This window comes from Fulmarus glacialis, unplaced genomic scaffold (assembly GCF_000690835.1).
Source record: "Fulmarus glacialis isolate BGI_N327 unplaced genomic scaffold, ASM69083v1 scaffold11780, whole genome shotgun sequence".
NCBI classification, from domain to species: domain Eukaryota; kingdom Metazoa; phylum Chordata; class Aves; order Procellariiformes; family Procellariidae; genus Fulmarus; species Fulmarus glacialis.
Genome location: NW_009188405.1, coordinates 7,459 through 29,081, shown reverse-complemented (window position 1 = coordinate 29,081; position 21,623 = coordinate 7,459). Strand labels below are relative to the sequence as shown.

The 21,623-nt window shown below is 38.0% G+C and overlaps 1 protein-coding gene across 1 annotated transcript in view; it reads left to right on the top strand.

Annotated features, from left to right (window-relative positions):
• Positions 1 to 21,331, top strand: part of NNT (nicotinamide nucleotide transhydrogenase) — a 30,988-nt gene extending 9,657 nt beyond the window's left edge. Inside the window, exons 4-18 of the mRNA XM_009578542.1 lie at positions 676 to 763; positions 1,479 to 1,567; positions 3,172 to 3,359; positions 4,150 to 4,283; positions 6,016 to 6,207; positions 7,352 to 7,505; positions 8,386 to 8,547; positions 9,351 to 9,461; positions 10,278 to 10,423; positions 11,367 to 11,562; positions 12,183 to 12,416; positions 14,316 to 14,476; positions 15,218 to 15,397; positions 19,658 to 19,817; positions 21,246 to 21,331. Coding sequence (XP_009576837.1) covers positions 676 to 763; positions 1,479 to 1,567; positions 3,172 to 3,359; positions 4,150 to 4,283; positions 6,016 to 6,207; positions 7,352 to 7,505; positions 8,386 to 8,547; positions 9,351 to 9,461; positions 10,278 to 10,423; positions 11,367 to 11,562; positions 12,183 to 12,416; positions 14,316 to 14,476; positions 15,218 to 15,397; positions 19,658 to 19,817; positions 21,246 to 21,331 — 2,281 coding nt within the window. The remainder of the gene's footprint in view (positions 1 to 675; positions 764 to 1,478; positions 1,568 to 3,171; positions 3,360 to 4,149; positions 4,284 to 6,015; positions 6,208 to 7,351; positions 7,506 to 8,385; positions 8,548 to 9,350; positions 9,462 to 10,277; positions 10,424 to 11,366; positions 11,563 to 12,182; positions 12,417 to 14,315; positions 14,477 to 15,217; positions 15,398 to 19,657; positions 19,818 to 21,245) is intronic.
• Positions 21,332 to 21,623: the final 292 nt, after the last annotated feature.

The following is a 21,623-nucleotide window of genomic DNA, read 5'->3' as shown; positions in this document are numbered from 1 at the left end:
GAAAGAGTGGAATGGGCCTGTTGAACCACAACACTGTTAGTAAAATGCAAGAAAATGTGCACTGTTAAGAAAAGACATAATTACACATTAATCTGCATTTTCAGATAGCTCTACTGATATTGGTGTCCAGCCACCCATTCTCGGATGGCTACAAAGCAGATGGAGCAAAAGTAGTAGTAAGGTTAAGCTATTTGCCCTAAACCATGTAGCTCTGCAAAGTTAGGGTCAGAGTGTCTTTTTTGAATCTGTGCTTGCTTGTCTGAGTGAGCTCACTGCAAAACTACTCTGGGTTTTGCAATTGCCTGTTCATGTTTCCTTCCCTAACAAGCCTCAGGTTACAGCCTTTGAAGGTAGCTTCAAAGACCACAAAGTTAACTTTTGGCAAGTAACGCGTTTATTATTCAGGTAAAATTTTATTTGAGAGAGTGAATAGTTGTGGACATCCAGTATATTGCAGTCCAAAAATTCTGTCTGAAAATGCATTGCGTGATTTAAAAAAAAAAAAAAAAGCAAGAAATATGAACAAAGACATACTATTAAACTCAATAGTAAAATACTAAACTTGCTTTATGCTATGCATGCTTCGGTCAAATGTTCATCCTTTTGATTGCTGTCATGAATGGAATTGTACTGAACCTGGGAAAATACTGATGTTTGTTCGTCCTTAATTGACAGTTACAAGGCTGTGGTACTGGCAGCAAATCACTTTGGTCGATTTTTCACGGGTCAGATCACAGCTGCTGGTAAAGTTCCTCCAGCAAAGGTATGTGCAATTAAACGGATACTGTGACAGAAGAATATGTGATTCCTGACCACAGCTAACCACTGCTGAAACTGTGTTAAAAGGCTTTTTTCCTGCCTTAGGGCTAGTTCTAGAGACTTTAGAAATCCCTATAGTTATTCCCATACCAATTTTTGTTCACTACCTGTGGTGTCATATTTTTTTTTAAACAATAGAATAATTTGAGTTTTATTTAAGTTTGTTTAGGTTTAAACATCTGTCTATCTATACATGGATGATTTCCTCCCCCCCTCCCCCCCCCCCAGATGGGGAAAGGCAAGGAAGCAGTTAAGAGAAGTCAGAGATGTTGGGATTTTGGGTGTCTTGAAGGCTGTGATGGAAAGGATTGCTTGATTGGAATTGCAGGTGGATTGGGTTGAAGAGAAATGAAAGTAGAATTAAGGAAGGAAAAAAACCGGAGGAATTAAAGCGAAAACCTGTACTTACTTACATAAACTGTTAGCTACAGATGTCTTCGCTCTCAGATAAGTGGAGTGAGGAGTTACAGCTTTTAAACCATTAGATTTACGAGGCAGCTTTACCAAAGTCATTTTGGGATCTGTGTCCTAAGGTAGCTTGTTTAAATGGCTGGTTAATGAGACCGATCTGCAGTTGTGAAAGCAGTACAATGCTGCTGCTTTTCTAACCAGCTCTAGTTTTACTTTATGCTCCAAGCATGGTGATGATATCATTCTAGGTCTTGATCATCGGAGGAGGAGTTGCTGGCCTCGCCTCTGCAGGAGCCGCTAAATCGATGGGTGCAGTGGTTCGTGGATTTGATACTAGGTAGGTGTGTCAAAATGATAATAGCAATCTGAAATTATTTTAAGATTAAGTAGCTTGTAGCTGTGTTACAATGAAAGCACTTGTACTGCACTGAATCACAATTCCTTTCCTACCATTTTTATTCCCTCATTATTCCTCTGTTTTTTACACCTCAAAACAACCAAACCTTCCAGAATCCTTCTCATTAAATCATTCAGAACTATATGAAAAAAAATTGTTGCTTTATGAAAATGAGAAAATTAGGACTTTTATCCAGAATTTCATGTCTCTTCTTGGGCACACAGGGAAAATAGTAAAGAAATAATCTTTATGCCCTCATTTATAGTTTGCTTTGATCCAGGTTCATAGCTGCATACTCTTATTCACCTCTACTCTCCTAATCCCAGAGAGGCCAGCTAGGAACTCTTTGGAAAGATGCTTCTTCCAATCTACTGGAGGAGAGAAAGAGATCAAGTTATTTTATTCATGAAACTCAAGGTGAAAGAAAAGAAACTGCAGCTGAAGCTGCTTCAAATGCTGCTTTCCTCAGGTCTCTTCTTTATGTTCCTTTATGTTCAGAAGGATTATTTTGTCCCATAGCCATTTTTTAGAGCAATAGACGGGGAAAATTACAGTCTACAAACATTTTTCTTCTTATAGCTACAGGGACTGCAAACTTCATTAAATTTTTTCCTACTAAATGGCCTTCTTATATTGAGTTTGTATGTGCTTAATACTGTATTTGCATTAAAATTACTTATACGTGTTTGTTTTTATGCAGAAGTGGCATCTAGTGCTACTTAGCTATATCTAATGTGGAAAGAATAAAAATGAATGTAAGATTTATGATGTGCAATATGAAAGATCCTTCACTCTGGTTTGTTAGAAAATCTGCATATGCCTTAAAACAAGCTGGAAAGAGTTTATTTTTCTTAAAAGCATGATCAAAATCTGTCTAAAGCTTTTCAGATTTTTTAAATTCCCTTAAGCATCCTGTATACTTTTAACTTGTTGTGCAAGAATGTTTGTGTTAAATCCTTTGCATGTTGTGAATGTTCACCTAACACTGAAATTCAGTCTCATTATTTACTGTGATATCACGTGATGCAAAATAAATTACAGATTTACAGGATAACTCTAAAAAAAAAAAACCCCAAAACCCCAACCCCATCCCCCAAAGCCCCCCAAAACCAATTTTCCCTGTGAAAATAAGACTACTAGTATTTCCCATTTCACAGATTAAAGACAGGGCCACGGATTGTGTATTTATCACTTGTCTTAGGCATCTTAGGGCTGTAGATTTACCTAGTCATGACATGAGAAATGAGTGAGCAGAGTTAGTCAACAGTTAAGCTCCAAGCTTTGAGGCTTTTCTTGGAGCCACTCTGCCGACTATGCAGGAAACTGTAGGCTGCCTTCATTCCTTGTCCAAGTATCTTCATTAAGGACCTAACATTAGTGATGCAATTACTTTTTTCACTAAATACAGAAAGCTGAGGCCTTCAGTTAACCCTAGAATAAGTTTTAGATCTTTTGTCTGAAGACTGCTACTAAAAAGACCAGAAAAATCATAGTGGATTTTTGAAGTAGTGATTGTTTCCTCCCCTGCAATTTTCTTTTCCTAGAGCTGCAGCTCTGGAGCAGTTCAAGTCTCTTGGTGCTGAGCCATTGGAAGTAGACATAAAAGAGTCTGGAGAGGGACAAGGTGGTTATGCTAAAGAAATGTCCAAAGAATTTATTGAAGCGGAAATGAAACTCTTTGCCAAGCAGTGCCAAGATGTTGATATTATCATCACTACAGCGCTTATTCCAGGTATGTTTTATGTACAAGATGTTAATTTTCATTTTTGTTGTGTGAGTTGGCATATTTTGGAGCTGTGCCTGCAGTGAAAACAGAGGTGTTAATCAGTTACGTCTGTGTGAGCATGTACCTTTTCCCTTCCCTGATAAATGCCTGTTTTTAAAGTGTGTGCCTTTTTTTTGCAACTTTTGTTTTCACAAACTAGCAGTCTTTGGGTCAATACCATGATGTTTTCTTATTAAACAAGGAGTAGATAGTAATAAAGTAAGACTATCTAATCCTCTTGCATATTTATTGCATCACTGCTACTTCTGCTCTCCAGCTTGTGCACTGAAACAAGTCCAATTGAAACAGTACTGTCTTTTGTAATTGAAACGTAGTAAAGTAAAGCTTAGGTTTTAGTGCTTTGTATTGCACAACATCTGTCTTTTAATAACTTCTGATGCAGCGTGGTTTGGTTGTTTGGGGTTGTTTTTTTTTCTTTTTTTTAAATGATTTGAATTGTAAGATTGCATGTTGATCAATTTACTGAGGACAAAATTGGACTTGTCAGCATCTTTGGTAGACTGCCCATGCATACCTTTTTTTATATGCTTGGGAGCAAGATGTTGTAGCATCTCTTCTCTCTGCCTGTATAAACAGACCTTCTGTGGCATTTCATCCTAGGTACTAATTACTTGAAAATTTTGCTTACAGGAATAAGGTTTAGAGAGAGAGAGAGAGAAGGGGAGAACTCATCTCCTGAGCTCTACAGATAAAAAGCTGTATTTTGTGTTTAACTTACTATGCCTTGTCTTGTTAGGCAAAAAAGCTCCCATCTTGTTTAAGAAAGATATGATTGAATCAATGAAGGAAGGTTCAGTTGTTGTGGATTTAGCTGCAGAAGCAGGGGGAAACATTGAGACTACAAAGGCAGGAGAAGTCCATGTTCATAAGGTGAGCATTTTAATCTTCAGATCATTCTCAGTTTGCGTGAATTCACACTGTGTTTTGTAAACTGTATGCTGAAAATGAGTAGCTGATTTTGCTATTTGGTCTTAAGTAATCCTTTAGATTTGCATTTAGTCACAAGTTGTCTCTATGTATAACAATTTCAAGATCTTTAAAGAAACAAATACCTTTGTATAGTGCTAATTTGGTTGTAAGTATGGAAGTGTTACTATTTAAACTTCCAAGTCCACTGATTTGTATCTGCTGAGTTGAGGGTGTGGTTTGATTTCTATTTCTTGGTCTACCTAAAGAGACAGCTTCTTTGACTTGCTCATCACCTCCCACAACTGGAGTTAACAGTCCCTGTCATAGGTAAGCTAAAGAGGTTCAGACTATGTCAGTGCAAAGTCTCTGGCTTAGGTCGGTGTAATTTCAGTTTCAGGAAGGTGCTGTCTTTGTATGTCTTTAGCTTTGCCAACATGAATGTGTCTGCCCTAGAGTATCCAAACCACTTCTAACCCAAACTAGGAGTAGTGTGAATTGGTTCTTTAAAATAAGCAATTTTCCTCTGGACTGAACTAAGTATTTTGGTTTTGCTCCAGCGTTTGTTGGCTCAGTTGAGAGCTTATTTTTACGCTTTTTGGGTTTTATTTTTATTCTTGTGAGAAATCTACTAGCAGTTATAGAAATTTGGGTGATGAGATTTAAAGTAGCAGATTTCCAAGGTTGTTACTTGGTAACATAAGGATATAATGCTGTTACTGGGGAAGCCTGTAGGACATACTACTGCCATGGATGTCATTCATATAAGCGGGGCTGTAAGTGTATATATCATGAGTCACTCATTGTATTTGGCTTTGTGGTTTTCAAGGGCTTTTGATGTCATTGCTTAAAAACTGAAATTAGAGTATGTAGAACAGAAATAAGCAGATACTTGCATGAAGAATTTATATGGAGTGCTTTTAGTAAGAGTAGTGTTACCCCTGGGTATACCATACTGGCACTGAGCTGTGGAAAAAAGCAGCAGTGCAGAACTATTAGCAGTGTGTCAGAGCATTGCATTAAGAAGCCAGAGTTCCTGGAAGCATGTATGGATCTTAGCTGTAAGTTGTAGGAGCAGTGTTTTGACACAAGCCTGCTTGAATATGAAGAATGTGTGCCAGCCTCAGCTTCCCATATCTTCCAAAAGCTCAAGAGCCTGATAGCCAGGTATACTCACATCTGTTCTTTAAATAGTGTGGATATATTATGTTACATCTTTACATAAATGTGAACCTGGGCATATTACTTGCAAAGCTAGCTAGCTCTGAGGAAGCTCCCTTCACTCCTCTGCCGTATAGAAAGTTGCCTCCAGTGCATGCCTTCCAGAAGGACTGAGAAGATGCCAAGCGTTGGGCAGGATAATCTATTACCTGGTTGCTTTAAGAAGCTAAATTCTGAGAGGACAGTAGGATTTGGACAGGACAAGCTCTTGCACCAATACGTTTTCCTCTCTGTGAGGCTTGTTGCTAATAGCATTTAAGGTGTTTGGTTTGATCATTTTGAATTCTGTAACTGTTGTGAGTAATCCTCCCCTGACTTAATAATGTTAGAGCTGCAGGTAACAGTTTTAGCTGGGGTTGAAAACAGAAATAAGTGAAACAGTTTGGGTATATATTTCCAGAAGGATATATTGGGAGAGATGCTGTTTTTTCAGAGGTTGAACTAATCCTTAATATTTTACTTGAATTTTTTTCAGGGTGTTACACACATTGGCTACACAGACCTGCCTAGCAGAATGGCTACGCAGGCCAGTACTCTCTATTCCAATAACATTATCAAACTCTTAAAGGCTATTAGTCCTGACAAAGAGAATTTCTACTTTGATCCAAAAGATGAATTTGATTATGGAACTCTGGATCATGTTATCAGAGGAACTGTAGTCATGAAGGTAAGTCAGTAAATATTCTCTTCTTAATTTGTGAGTACATACTTCTACATTTATCAGTGTTGTCTCTTTAAAATGCATTCAAAGCTACTGCATGCCAGTAGAATCAGATGTGGCTTGATGGACAGTGTGGGCAATCGTGTCTGTATTCAGCTGAATATTCCTCTGTCCCTTTTTGTGAAGGGAAACCTCTTTGCTTTTGTCGTCTTGTCATGGTTAAACAAATACCTAATGTCTACTATTGAAAAATAGGAAAAAGATTAAATTTGCATGTTATATTCATGTGATAAAACCATAGTTATTTAAAACATCTTTGAAGCATTAATACAGGACCAGAAAAACATTCTTCCTTTTTTTTTTTTTTAAATAAATACATGTTTCTGTTCTTATAAGAGTAACTTCAGAAAGAACTGGTGGAACTAGAATATGCAGCATGCTTTAAGCTCTATTAGGAAATAATAAAATACAAACTTAGGGCATGGGCCAGTATGGGCTCTCCTCCTGCAACTATTAGGAAATAATAATTTGCAGTTTAGGTAAGAGGTATTAATTTCTCTTGAGTTTTGCTGCATAATGTTGCCAACACTTCGTAATGCTTATGATACCTACTCTGGAGGAGGCTTGCATTGATTTCAGCTCTCTCAGACCGTTGAAGTGGTGTGTACAACTCAGGTCTGACAGCTCCACCGGTTGGTTCTCCAGAGGCCTGGAGAACAGCAAGAAATGTGAGACATCATGCTTGGTCCCTGGGTAAGGTCTGGACAGGCTCTGATTACAGTTCAGATCTGTAGCAGATTTTGCATTTTCCAAGACCCTGTTTTATTTTGCGTAAATGTTTTCCATTTAAGAAATTTTACCTCTTGGTTTTGGTTTTTGCTTTCAAGCCTTGTGCTGTGTTCTGCCAGGTGCTCTTAGACACTGATACTAAATCTTGTCTGAAAAACGTGTAAACCAGTATGGTTAACTTGGTCAGGCTGTACTGATCATCCAGCCTTGCAAACTTCTGCTGATGCAGAAAAGGAAGATGTTACAGTGGCATGGCTGTAGGATGTTAAGACTTATCTGAATTGCAGGATTAAGAAGAGTAGGTTCCTCTAACTGTAAAGCATCTGCCATGTTAGGGATAACTGTAAATATCTCTTGTCAGGATGGCAAGGTGATTTTCCCAGCACCTCCACCAAATAACATTCCTCAAGGAGCCCCTGTGAAACAGAAGACTGTAGCAGAGCTGGAAGCGGAAAAAGCAGCTACTATTACACCTTTTAGAAAAACTATGACTAGTGCATCTGTATACACAGCAGGTAGGCAACTTCCAGAGTTGGAGAATCAGTGTAGAGTGCCCCTCATTTGGCTAATACTTTTAAGTGACTCCTCATCTTACTCATTCAATTTAATAACTAGTTGGGAGAGCAGTTGATTGGCTGGTATATCCTAGTGCAAAATCAGTGTAGTGTAATAATTGCTTTTGAGAGGGGAAAATACAATTTTAGAAATTTAACCAAAAGTATTAACATTTCAAACAGTACTGACTCATGCTGTGTGCATGTATGTGTGTTTGGCTTTATTTAAATATAAGTAAAATACTTAAAATTCTGAAGGACACCTGCTAGGGACTGTGCCCATACTTTGCAGCAGAATCTATTCAATGCCATTGCTTTCTTCGAACTTTCATGTATTGTATGAGATGCCCACAATCTACTGAAGTACAGAGAATAGGACATTTGTGTTGACAAGCAAATATTGGCTGCTCTTGCCATTTGGTATTATGTGTGCATCAGAACTTCTGCATGAGGTAATTAATGAATTGAGTATTCTTAATTCTTCATATGCACGCTTTGAGTCTTCCAAGTCGTTTCTCAACATGATTGTGACTCTTCTCCATTTTTGCTATAGAACAGGAGAGTGACAGGATTCAGTGTTGGTGTAGAAACCTATCTTTGCTGCTTTGTGTGCATGCATAGCAAAGATGTATATATTATATTTACGGTTTTATTTTCTATTGTAAAAGAAACACTAATCACCAAAAGAGCCTTGAAGTTGACGAAGATGATCCAGCTGATCTTGAAACAAGTCCATGCAGAAAACTCCATTTTGCTTTTAGCTCAATACTGGGCTCCTGTTGTACAGAGTTTAAATGTAAGAAACCAGTTATAGAAAAGTTTTGCTGTGCTTTTCTTTTAGGTTTAGCCAGCATGTTAGGACTGGGCATTGTAGCTCCTAATACTGCTTTCACACAAATGGTGACGACATTTGGCCTAGCTGGAATAGTGGGATACCATACAGTATGGGGTGTGACTCCTGCTCTCCACTCTCCACTCATGTCAGTGACTAATGCTATCTCAGGTAAGTAGCTGTCACACAACAAATATTTTCTGTTTGAAGTAGGCACAGCTTCTTTTACTCAGACTTCAGACAGAAGTCTGCTGATGTGCCTTTTAAAATGCCAAAGAGCCTAGTACTACTCTTCATGTCTGAGTTAACTTTCATAAATAGCAAGGACACTCTCTTTCTGAGAGTATGTTTTTTCAAAATAAGGGCAAATGTGGTGCTGTGTATTTTTAATTTTTGTAAGTAATTTTTTCCTCTTGACCTGTTTACTTTGAAGTTTGTTTTACTTGGAGTGCTGCAGTCTCTCCTTTCACAGAACACATCTTCCCTCCCATCCCTCCAAAATGTTGCCCTGAAAATAACTTGTCTTCCATATTTTGTGCATTCTTTTCTTCCTCTCCTCAAACTATGTGTTTTGAGAGGGGGGAAAAAGAAAAAATTCCTAAGTGACCCGTAAGAGTCATAACTCTATGAATATGTAAGATTTTATATATCTGTGTGTATATATGTATGAGTCAGGTCATGAGTCTGATCTACTTTGACTGTTAAAAGCAAAGTTTCTTTTATCGAACAAGTACTTGGAGGCTGATTCTGTGCCTGAGGCACTGTACTTCAAAACTATATTAATATACTATTTTTTTTTCTTTTGAAACATGTTTGCATTGCTGAAAAAGACCACGGTAGTCTTTGTTTAAATAGTGATGTGTAGAGGGGCCAAAATTTGAGTTGACTGGTATCTGTTTGACAGCTGAAAGGAAACTTGCATATAGGTATAGAGCCTTTTGAAGTTCAGTAACACTGTTTTCTCTTTTAAATAGGACTAACTGCAGTTGGTGGGCTGGTGTTGATGGGAGGAAACTATCTCCCTGAAAACACTCCTCAAAGTCTAGCAGTACTTTCGACCTTTATCTCTTCAGTCAATATTGCAGGTATGAATGTTAGGTTTTCTCCTGAGGGTAACTTTAAAGCACTTGTGTATTTCTTTTATTTCTTCTAGCTCTTTAATTTTATAGATTCCAGAAATACTGTTCTGGGAATAGGATCTGAGAGCATCTGTCAATAAAGAACTGCCCCCCTCTCCTCCTCTTCCTCTCCCCGCCCCGCCTCCCCCTTCCCCCCAAATTTTCATAGTAGTTATTGTATCTAGTTTGCACACCCTGTGGTATAACCTTTTGTTTAGGGAAGCATTTAAATGTGCATTTTTCTTTTACAGTATCCTTTGGGCGATGATTATATGAAATGTCTTTTCCTGTATATTCCAAGATGGTACTGCATTTGTCCTTGTATTCTTTTTCCTACTTGAAAAATACACTAGTGGCGTAGAATGAAATTCTGCTTGCTTGAGCTTCAGAAGTCCCAGCTTCACGAATAAAAAAGATAAGAAAGTGAGCAATGTGACTTACAAGTACCGCTTTTTGCTAGAGTAGATAGGGAGAAGGACACAGTCATAAACTAAGCTGTATCCTACAGTCAGCATAGAGTATGGAGCCAGAGCAAGTCCTCCAGGCTTTCCAACTCCTCCTTTTATGAATTTCCTCCAAAGGTTAAAAAAGACAAGAAGGTCTCACTCTGATTACACCTTTGTTTCTGGTGGTTTTCCAGATTACTAGCTTTTCAGAGACTTTATTGGTGTCAGTTGCTAACTTTGTGTGGTAATACGGTTTAACCAAGTATTTCTCTTATAGCTTGGCATATGCTTAGTTTCAGATTTTATTTTTGTAAAATTGTTCCTTTGCTTTGGCCAGGTGGGTTTCTAGTTACACAGAGAATGCTGGATATGTTCAAACGTCCCACAGATCCTCCTGAGTACAACTACTTGTACCTACTTCCTGGTGGTCTATTTGTAGGAGGCTATGCAGCTGCTCTCAATGGTGGCTATAATATTGAACAGGTAAGAAGATAACTTTGTGGCTCTTAGCCCACTGTTCACAGCATGGTGTGCTTCTTCACTGCTTACTCTGAGGAGCAGATAACAAATTAGCCATGGTCTTTTCATCAGCTACATATTCCCACAAGGCTAATCTGAAGTTGATTAACTTTTAGCTTGCAATGCCAAATTTGCAAATTTTAAAAGCTTTGTGTTTTTTTTTCTTTCTGTGAAGCAGCAGGTGCTTTGTTATTTATTGGACAGTTTTCATAAATTACAGCTTAAATATTAGAGCAACTACAGAAATCTTTGGTTTAAATGTTTCTGAACATTCAACTTGGTGTGACAGTTAAAGTAGGTATGACATCTGGATGGGATGAGATTTCAGCACAGAGGGATGTACAGGGATTGTATGTGTAGCACCTTTTATGGTAAACTTTTGTTTGCATTTGTTCTAATAGTAATCAATCAATCAATGTGTATTGCCTTCTGTGTTTGGAAAAAGTGAATCCAAACATACCTTTATACCAGGGGCTTGTAATATATTTGGGTTTTTTCAGTTATCTAGACATGTACAGCTCACTTAATTGAAGTTTGTTTATACCTTTTGAAAACAGGTGTTCAATGTGCCATAAGCAAATTCTGAAACTATTTAGCTTTGGGTTTGTACTAAAGAAAAATTTGTTTCTGAACTGATGAGGAAAATTGGCTTGACTCAAGTTTAGTATTCGTAGTGCAGATAAAGTGGGGAAGAACTTTTAATAGATATCGCATTTTAATTGGCCAACATCACATCCTGTACAACAGTTTCTCACAGTCAAGAGTTTTGACTTCAGTTAAGAACTGTGACTTACATGCATTCTGAAGAAATAATCCCTTTTGTGTAATAATCGGAAAGATTTCTATAATGATTATGCACTTTGTCTCTACTTCATGTATGCATATTGATGTTTTTCTTATTTTAAAGATAATGTATCTGGGCTCAGGCTTATGCTGTGTTGGTGCCCTGGCTGGTCTGTCCACCCAAGGAACAGCTCGTCTTGGAAATGCTTTGGGTATGATTGGTGTTGCAGGAGGTATAGCAGCAACTCTTGGAGGCCTTAAACCCTCACCTGAATTGTTAGCGCAGATGTCAGGTGCAATGGCACTTGGTGGTACCATAGGTATGTGTATGATACTATAAACTAACAATATATGCTCTATAAATGCATTTGTGCAAGCTGTATACACACAAAATATTGTATAGCTCACAGGTGAACTGGCTAATTATGTCTTGTGTATGTTATGTTGCAAATGTGTGAATAAAGAATCATAAGTCCCAGGGGTTTTATTAATGCATCAGGATGTGGTTAAAGAATGGGGAGACTGGTGGAAAAGCAGGAGCGCATCATTTCTGTTAGGGAAACTGGGTATGTAGAGGTGAATGAACTTGCCCAACTCCATACTTCTGTTTAGTTCCTTACTGAATGCTGCCAAATTCCGTTTTTCACACTGTGCTTTTGTCACAGAAAATGCTGAATTTCTCAATATTTAGTGAAGCTTCTAAGAACATGATATGCTTTAATTTTCTCTCTAATTTCCATGATACGCTCATTGCACAAAATACACGTATGTGGCTTTCAGTTAAATACCCTAGCAATTTCTAGTGTAGAACAAATTTTTCCATTGGAACAGGCATGTGTGTGCATGTATTCATTGCACACTGAACCATGATACATTAATTTCTAGCTGCACAGATTGGTTGTGTTTGTAAGACTTCCCTTCTGTCTTCAACTCTCAATAGGTTTGACGATTGCTAAACGCATCCAGATTTCAGATCTGCCTCAGCTAGTGGCTGCTTTCCATAGTTTGGTTGGTTTGGCTGCTGTGCTCACCTGTGTAGCAGAATACATGATTGAATATCCTCACTTTGCTACTGATCCAGCTGCAAATCTCACCAAGGTTGTGGCGTACCTTGGCACGTACATTGGTGGAGTGACTTTCAGTGGCTCTCTTGTTGCTTATGGAAAACTGCAAGGTGAGACCTTCCATTCAGAATTAAGTATTTGTTAAAGGGATTTTTTTCCCCCTGAGGTTTAGCTCTGCCTTTAAACTGCTGTGTAATTGGAAAGAAACCTTGTATTTTGCATCAGGTAGAAGTTTCTATGTTTAATTGTTATGAGTGTACTTTTTTCTTTTTAATTCTGTTTAATTTGTGTACAGCTTTAGTTGTGAAAGGTTTGTCTTCAGTGCTTGGACATACTACTGCTATTAATTACCAAGTCATGTAAACTTCCCTCAATTCATCTTGTCTAGAAATAAGTGTTGCTTTAGTATTGTTAAGACACTACCTGACATTGTTCTCTGATTGATTTTTATTGAACTTTTATGATCACAACATCGTATTCCTGAGCAAACATTTTAATTGAAACCCTGGTGTCGCTGGACTCAGTGAGCACTGCTACTATTTATGGGATTTTGTTCTTAGCATTGCAGGCTTCATTTAGGTAGGTAGCTTACAGTATCAGTTGAGACTACCTCTCACTTTAAACCATTCAGTTCACTGTCTATTTACCTACTGTGCAAACTCCATGCTCCACTTACTGTTTTAGTAAATATGCCTTCTAAATTAAGTACTCACTAATTCCTGATTCGTATGCACCTGAAGGTTTCCGTATTGCATTTATTTTTTATTTTGTAAGCACACAGCTTTTGAGAGACTGAGGTAATACCTGTACTAACAAGTTCCGGCTAAGAGCTTCCTCTTACTAATCCTGTTACTAGCTTTGCAATAGTTCCTTTGGGAAGCATCTGTTTGCTTTCTTCAGTGTTTATGAGATCAGCCATTGAAGGAGGAAGCATGACATGGATGGAAAGCTGTCTTCTCAATAATCTTTTGAAGGATTTGTCAGTAGCATGTATTTCTGATGTATTTCTGCTAAGTAGTTACTCATTTATTTCTTCTTGGTTATTTTTTTTCTCTTCTCCATCTTACCCCTTCCACCTCCTCAGTGATTTGTGCGCATGTCCCTGGTGAATTTCACTGCCTGTTTCAGCCCATTTTACTGGTTTTGTTTAATTTTTCCCCCTTGCATTTTCGTATCAGCATGATAATAATAAGCTTGTCTATACTATTGAGTTAGAGGTAGTAGGCCACACACTTCGACTCCTAGTCCTGAGACCATCAGTTCATTCTTTCCCTTGAATTCAGCTAGATTTAAATGAGATGCTTGGTAAGTAATTTCTTACACCAAAAGTAACAGATAAACTTGCATTATTTTTACTCTTCGCTATGTTGTTTGGGGGCGGAGGGGGAAAGCTTAGGGTGAAAATAAATACCTAATTGTCTTTTTAAAACTGAATCACACAAATACCGAACCCTCTTTTCCCCTCGAGTCTTTGCCAGTGTGGGAAGCTGTGGGAAGTCTGTGTGACTGGGGGTGCTGGTCAAATTAAAGCATTTGAAAACAGGAGTGTTTTATATTTGGGGTTGTTTGTGTAGTCATATTTTTCTAAGCACACAGCTTTTTAGAGACTGAGATGATACCTGCACTAAGAATCTCGACCTGAAAGCTTCCTGTTACAGAGTGTCAGACACAACATGCAAAGACTTGGGGCCAGAATGAAAGTTTAAAAGAAAAAAAAAAAAAAAAAAAGGCTTTTCAAGAGGAGAAGAGATTTTTGTGATGATTCTGAATCACTTCAGTGAGATTAGGAATAAAATGAGTTTAAACAGGAGTATTTGAGAATCTAGAGTAAGTTTGAATGTGTTGGAATACTGAGTCACCACAAGGTCTCAGCTTCAACTAACTTGTTTTACCTTCTGCCCCTCCTTTTTTCTTTTTTTAATTTTTTGTTTGCTGAGGTATTCAGTGTTCTCTGAAGACAAGCGCTGCTGCATGTATGTGTCAATCTCTGAATATGCATTTGGTTGCAGGTATCCTGAATTCTGCACCATTGCTTTTGCCTGGTCGACATGCATTGAACGCAGGATTGCTGGCTGCCAGCATTGGCGGAATGGTTCCGTACATGGTTGATCCTAGCTACACTACGGGAATTACTTGCTTAGGTTCTGTGTCAGCTCTCTCAGCCATAATGGTAAGTTGGGGAATTGTAGGAGGTGAAACGAATTAAACAAGCAGCTTGTTCTTCAGCTTTTGCAAGTTTGCTCTTAATGATTGTATTTTACCATCCTGAGTCACAATTGTCATAGTGCCTGTATGCTAACTTGCAGTATAGCAACTGACTTTCCTAAATTGAGCAGTAAACCAGAACTGTTTCAGAGAACCAGCATGTATGTATATAATTACTTTTTGCTGCTATGACTCAATGAGCCTTTTATGTGGCAAACTGGTACTTTAAAAAGACTTTTTTGAAAGTTTATTCTTAAAATAATTAAAAGACCACTGGATCTACAGGTTATCATGATAATTTAGTAAGATTATCCCCATGAATAACTTCCCCAATTCACTCACACCAGCTGTTGCAAAATTTACCCTGAACGTTACCGTTCTGTATACTGAGTCTCGCAAAGACTGCTCAGTATGAATAGTTTAATGATATGAACAGTTCCATGGAGCTGGTTGGATATTTTTGTGAGTAAAAATATGTGACTAAGCACAGGATGGAGGACAGTGGAGTGGCTTCCTGTCCTCCCTCAAGAGGCAGAATTGGTAAATTTAATCCTCAGGCCAGAGCTTGATGTCTCCTATGTTGAAAATACTTGAGTAGGTTATTAAGTAACTTGATATTTATTTTTCAGAGCTGCAGGCAGACTGTCTTCTCTGCATGTTCTCTTTCGTCATAGCTTATACTGAAATATTTTCTTTCCTTTTCCAGGGTGTCACTTTAACAGCAGCTATTGGAGGTGCTGACATGCCTGTAGTTATTACTGTCCTGAACAGTTATTCTGGATGGGCTTTGTGTGCTGAGGGCTTCCTACTGAACAACAACTTGCTGACCATTGTTGGTGCACTCATTGGCTCCTCTGGGGCCATCCTGTCTTACATCATGTGTGTGGTAAGAAGTCAGCAGAAATTGTACTTGTTTTCCAAGTAATGAAAAACCTTATTCAGCATGTTTGCTAGGAAGATAAGCAATCGGAAGACCAAACTGCTAGGTTTTTACAGACTAGAAAATTCTCTATTGAAACTGTTGGACTAGTTGTCAGTCATCTCTCTTTGGTTTGGAGAGATACGTACTTCAAAATCGAGGAAAGCCTTTGCATTGGCTTGGGCATTGAGGGTTTGAAGCTGGACTCAAATAGGTATGATTACTTGTGCTCAGCTGTGTGGTGGTTTTTTTTTTCAGTCATATCCCTCTGCAGTGTTGTTAAATTTAAACTAAATTTAAAATCAGTGGGAGATACTGTAAGTAGTGAGTTCCTTTAAAAAAATGTTTGGTTTGATTAGAGAGTAATTTAAAGTTCATTTTTTGGAGTGTAGGAAAGTGTGCTACTTGCTTCAGAGCAGCTACTTTGAAGTACCACGGGGTGGCAGCAGGCTTGCATTAATGTATTGCTGATACTAATGTCTCTGTCAGAGCAAACTTGAGCTTCACCTCTGTGTGTAAATCATATTGCATTATTAGTAATGGTCGTCTTTTCTCTGAAACACTTGTACAGAAGTCTTTTGTTTTCCTGTCTCTCTCATTTTTGTTTTCAAACATGGAGAGGTAATACCTTAAAGAAAAATGTTTGCAGTGCAACAGCTGCTGACCTCATGATTCGCTGTTGTGTAATTCTGCTTCAGTTTTGCTCTTGTGTTCTTGTATGATCAGCATCGCTGTACTCCTGTCCTGATGTTTTCCTGTGGTCAGCCCTGGCTGTCGTCTTTTACTTCGTCTCTGCTGATAAATAGTGTTGTTACCATGTTAGTAATGTTCAGTATCATTCATTTTCATCTCTCTTGAGGAACAATTTCAGAAAAGCTTAACATTAAGTATTTTTGTGCAGCTTTGTGGAGGTGAGTTCAGATGAACAATGCCAGGTATGAATTTTAAAGAATCTTGTTTGTTCTTTAACATTTTGTATCTCCTTATCAAAAGGAAATCAGATTATGTGGCTTGTGGGATATCTTTTTATATGTAAATATATGTACATAAGTATTTGTATAGTCAGCAATTTAGTCCATGTCAGTAGAAAGATGATGCTTATTGGCAACACAGGTGTGAAAAGTATGTTCTTGAAAGATCAAATTCTTGTAAGTCTTTGTGAAAATACGATCTGTTGGGTGCGTATTTACCAGTAGGCATTTACTCTATACCTTCATTTTTCTTTTACTGTCTCCTCCCTTTTTTAATTTATTTTATTACTAGCTCCTCTCAGCACTCCCAGGGAGTTTTGAGATACTTGCATCTGTTGGTTGGAGGAACCTAGGTAAGTAGGAAGCCTGGGGAAGTAACTAGCAAAAGTTATGCAGTGACAGAGTGGCTCTCCTCTACGTATTTCTCAAATTTCAGGAAGTTTAGTTTTTGAGGTAGTATTATAGAAATCTTTTGCTGCTTTACATAAGCTTAGACAATTAAAGTTGATCAGCCAGTAAAATTAAAATTATTTTGTATAATTTCTGCACAATAAGCAGAATAACTTGTTTCTAGACCAGCATTTTTCTTTTCTGCTTTACTTCCTTTAATGGAAATCATTACTTTTAAGAGTATTGTTATATTCAGGGGATTCAGTATCATTGTCTTGAAGTTGCATTTCAGGAGAAAAAATGCCTCAAGAGTTTCAATAAACTCTGCTTTAGGCTGTTGCAACCTGTGCTAATGAAGCAACGGTTTTCCCCTCCTTCCCTCTCCCTCCAGGTATGACTTCCATCCAAAGCAGTGTATTTATTGAAGCTTATCTAGTACAGATGAGAAGCTGTTTGTGGAAATATCTTAATGGTTGAAACCTCCTTTTTACAACATTTCCAATTACTTTTTGTGATAAAACTGTAGCTTAATCATCCAAAGCCTGTCCAGATAATCTCTTAAAACTTGAGTTGATAAAATTGGCCAACATGTATTCAGATAACCACTTAGTTTTTGCACTTGTATCTGCTTGATTTTTCCACCCATCCCTCTTTTGTGCCTATTAGTAGGGTGAGTTAAGGACAAAGACTTTAACTTCAAAACAAAAAAGCAAAGGCCTGTACTGTTCACTTATCCTGTGAATTGTGACTTCTTTTAAAACACTAACACGATGTGTCTTCTTCAGAACACTTGGTTGTTGCATGTCCTTTTCCTTTTTTTTTGCAGAGTGAGTACTTGGTGATTGCAACTGTAGTATTAGAATCAGTATACTTAGAGGTGGGGAAGATGCTTCAGGTCAAAGGGTACTATTAATTCAAGTGATGAAGTGGAGCGAGAGAAGGGACGAATTGTATAGTCTTACAAATTGTATGCTGGCCTGTCACCTGTACTAGCTGTGTGGTTTCTGTGGGCACAGTGGAAGGACTTGGAGTTCTCAGGGATCAAGGGTTTGGTTTTCCCCGGGCTGTAAGCTCCTGGCCAGCATCACCTGCGCATGCTCAGCATAGAGGGCTTTTGCTTGTGGTTGGATTGTTTGTGAATGGTGAAGCTTACACTTTATGCATTTACGTTTGTGGTCTGTGGTGATAAAGAAGGTGAAAGAGGCTATAGAAGAGTTTCCACACTGGTCCTGTGCTGAGCCAGGTCTTAGCTGTGTTCGTTTAATTGTTGCTTGATGAGGTTTTGGCTCATTTTGAAGCCTTCTGTACCACCCCCTTTTTTTTGCCAGACTTCCTTCCTCTTTCCTTGGCTCTTTGGTGCGGAGCCAGGCAAGGGTGCTTCAATCTCAGGCTTGCTTTGTGTGGATTCTCAGGTTTCTAATAATATTTGAACTTTTTTTGCCTTTGGCCTGGTCTTACTGTTGTCTTTTGGTTTAGAAAGTGCTTTTCTTGTAAGCTTAGCGTGTGCAACATCTGAAGAGGGTATCCTTCTGTCCAGGCTGTTTCACCTGACGCTTAACTGTTGAATATACTAAGTAGTCTGTTCTTCTGTTTGATGATTTAATACTGTGATACAAAGGTCAAATATTGTGATACATGTTCTTAGAGGATATGAACTACTGCTTACTACAGACAGTAGAAAGATGCTGATTTCACTGCATTTGTGCGCCTTCCTATCCGTATCTGAAACGGGTGATTTATCAGGCTAAACAAAAGTTCTTCTAAAATCTTCATTGTGCTTATTTGCTAAATGATGAATTTCAGAGCAGCATATCTTCTCAGGCTGTAGCAAAAAACCTGTGGAGTTGCATGACTTGAAATGTCAGTGGAAAATGGACACTTGGAAGCATACTTTTGTGTGGGTGTTTCCTCTCGCTTGTATGTGTGCCCCTCCACATCCATTCTTAAATTTTGCTGTGGTTTCTGAGCTAGCACAGCAGATGTATGACACACATGTTTAATTAAAGAAGCAATTTATCTTGTTCCTTTCCTGCTTCTAAAGTTTTGTTTACTGCAATTACAAGTTTTGCCTACTTCCAGATATTGCCAGATACTGCTTTGGGACCACACTCCCAAGGAGACATGCCAGTGAAAGCATTTAGCCAGTGGCTTTTCCTGGCTATGTATCTAACGGAGCCAAATTTACAGGATCTGTTCTCCTCTTAAAGCTCCTAGTTTAAGATCTCTTGTTCTCCTTTGGTGCTCAGCCAGTAAGTTAATGACCCCCTTCGGTTTATTACAATTTGTTTTGAGTTAGCATTTCGTTAGTTTTGTGTGGCTACTTAGCTCTGTTGTGTTCCTTCCTGTCTTGATGCTGTCTTTCCTTCTTTACTACCTGTAAGAGCTGCACGGTTTCCATGCTGTCATATAGCCGGTTCTGTGCTTACATGTTGCATTGCTCAAGAACTTAAGAAAATACCTTGCAAAAATTGTGTGTGTGTGTATATATATCTAATATGTATGTAAAAAAAAAAAAAAAATTCTGTCATCAAATATGCATTCTTTTATATCTCTCCATTTTAAGAACAAAAAGAAACCAATATTTGCTATTTGTTTTGTTTTGTTCTTTGTCTTGGGGAAACACTGATGCTGTCTCGTGACCTGTGTAATGTAATGCATTAGAAGCTGATGTTTGGCTATTGTGTTAATCTGGGTCTCTGTTTTAAGGAGCCTGTTTAAGAAGTTTTGAGTTGTAAGCAGGCAAAACCAGCAGATAAAGACTGTTGTCAGGAAGGCTTTAATATTTTCAGAAGCTTTCTTTGTGGACATCTCCTCTCCCTTGTTTTTTATTTCATCTTTAGCTGATCAAAAATGTCTTGTCTTTCAGGCTATGAACCGTTCCCTTGCAAATGTGATTCTAGGGGGCTATGGCACCACGTCAACAGCTGGTGGGAAGCCCATGGAAATTACTGGAACCCACACAGAAATCAATGTGGACAATGCAGTTGAAATGATAAAGGAAGCCAATAATATTATTATTACTCCAGGTAAGACACTCTTGACTCATACAACAAGATATTCAGAGGATGTATTACTAAAAACCAAACAAATAAAAACCCAAAACAAAACAAAAATAGTAGCTTGTCTTGCAGTTGCAATGTAGCAGCAGCATGTCAAATGTTGATGGGTCTGTGGGATCTGTTTTTGTTCCCAGGTCAGTTGTCATTCCTCTGTGTAGACATGTGTATGCCACTTGTTTTTTCTTCTGTGTGTCTCTTCAAACTTTGTTCTATTTATTTAGATTTTAAATTCTTCAAGACAAAGACTGTCTTTTGTAAACTATGTTTACAGTTAATATTGTGTACAGCTGTTGTGGTGTGAGTTTCCAGGCACTACCACAGTACCAGTGGTACCAACAACAAAATATCTGTCTGTTAAGTTACTGAAAGAGAGGATTTTGTTTATGCTTCTCATCTACTTGCTCAATTCTGCATTGTTTTATTAAAAAAACAGCAGAAAAACGTCTAAGACTTAGTTAGTATACAATAAATACTGGAATTAAAGTAGAAGAAAATCCTGAAAACCAAAACCCTGAGTTGTGTGAAACTATTACGTTGGCTGTAGGCTCATATGGTTCAATAGCACATTCGCTGTGTCGTGGTTTAACCTGGCAGGTAGCCAAAATACCACGAGAGGTCAGGTAGGGTATAGCTCAAGACTTGTTTTCCTTCAACTGAATGGCAAAACTATTGTGTTAAATTTATTTTAGCATTGGAATGAGAAGAATGCTAAAAAACAAAGTCGTCTTTCATTTTGCTTCAGTTTAAATGAAAACATCAGTGAGGTAGAGTTCTAATTTGAGAAGTTACCTTTGTTTCCAACAAAGCTTGCAAACATCGTCAAGGAGTTTGCCTCTTGCTCCTGTGGTCAAACCTTGAGGACACCATTAATAATTTATACTCTGCATTATTTTCCTTGGCATTATTGCTCTGTGAATTAATTCAGACAGAAATACTGAAAAGATTATTTGCTGCTAAAAGCCATATTCAGCTACTAGATTTGCATTATGCAAATCCAAAATTTTGTTGAGGATATGGTGATGAAGTAACCTGATAGTAGCCTCTTTATCAATTTTTCAGTGTACCTGTCTGAAGCATCCTTTTCTGATAGAGAAAGGAACACGTGTTTTTGTGAAGCTGAAATAAGTTACCTGTGTAGTTTGACTGGTCAAACCACTACACTGTTAGTGGTCAGGAGACCAGAAAGATGAGATGAATTACAATGGTCAGGCTTAAACTCCTCTGGGAATATATGAGTATCTTTTATATTTAACAAGAGAGAGAGATGTTATTTGTTTGTCTATTTATTTTTAATTATGAGAGCTTCTCTTTGTGTGGAAAGTACACTTACTGTCTGTAACTATTCTGTCTGCACTGAAAGAGAAAAACAGCTTAAAATTTGGAAATTTCTTTCAGGTTACGGTTTGTGTGCAGCAAAAGCTCAGTACCCCATAGCTGATCTGGTGAAGATGTTGAGAGAACAAGGAAAAAATGTCAGGTAAGTACTTTCCTTGATGAAAAGTATTACAGGTTTGGTGGGTTTTTTTCATTCCGTTCAAGTCCCCTACAAGTCTGTGTTTTGGTTTAATTTTTGTTTCAGCAGTCATTACGATGCTGATCACTCTCTCGCAGAAATACTAGCTGGAGGAATGCTCTAGTCTTACTAACCGATAGCTGAAATTTCATGTCTTAGTGTAAAAGGTATTACTACCTCTTACTGATTTTGGGGAATTAAGATCCCTTGCTCCTTTACACTCTTATTAAATTTGGGTTTTGGAATAGCCCCAGCAGTTG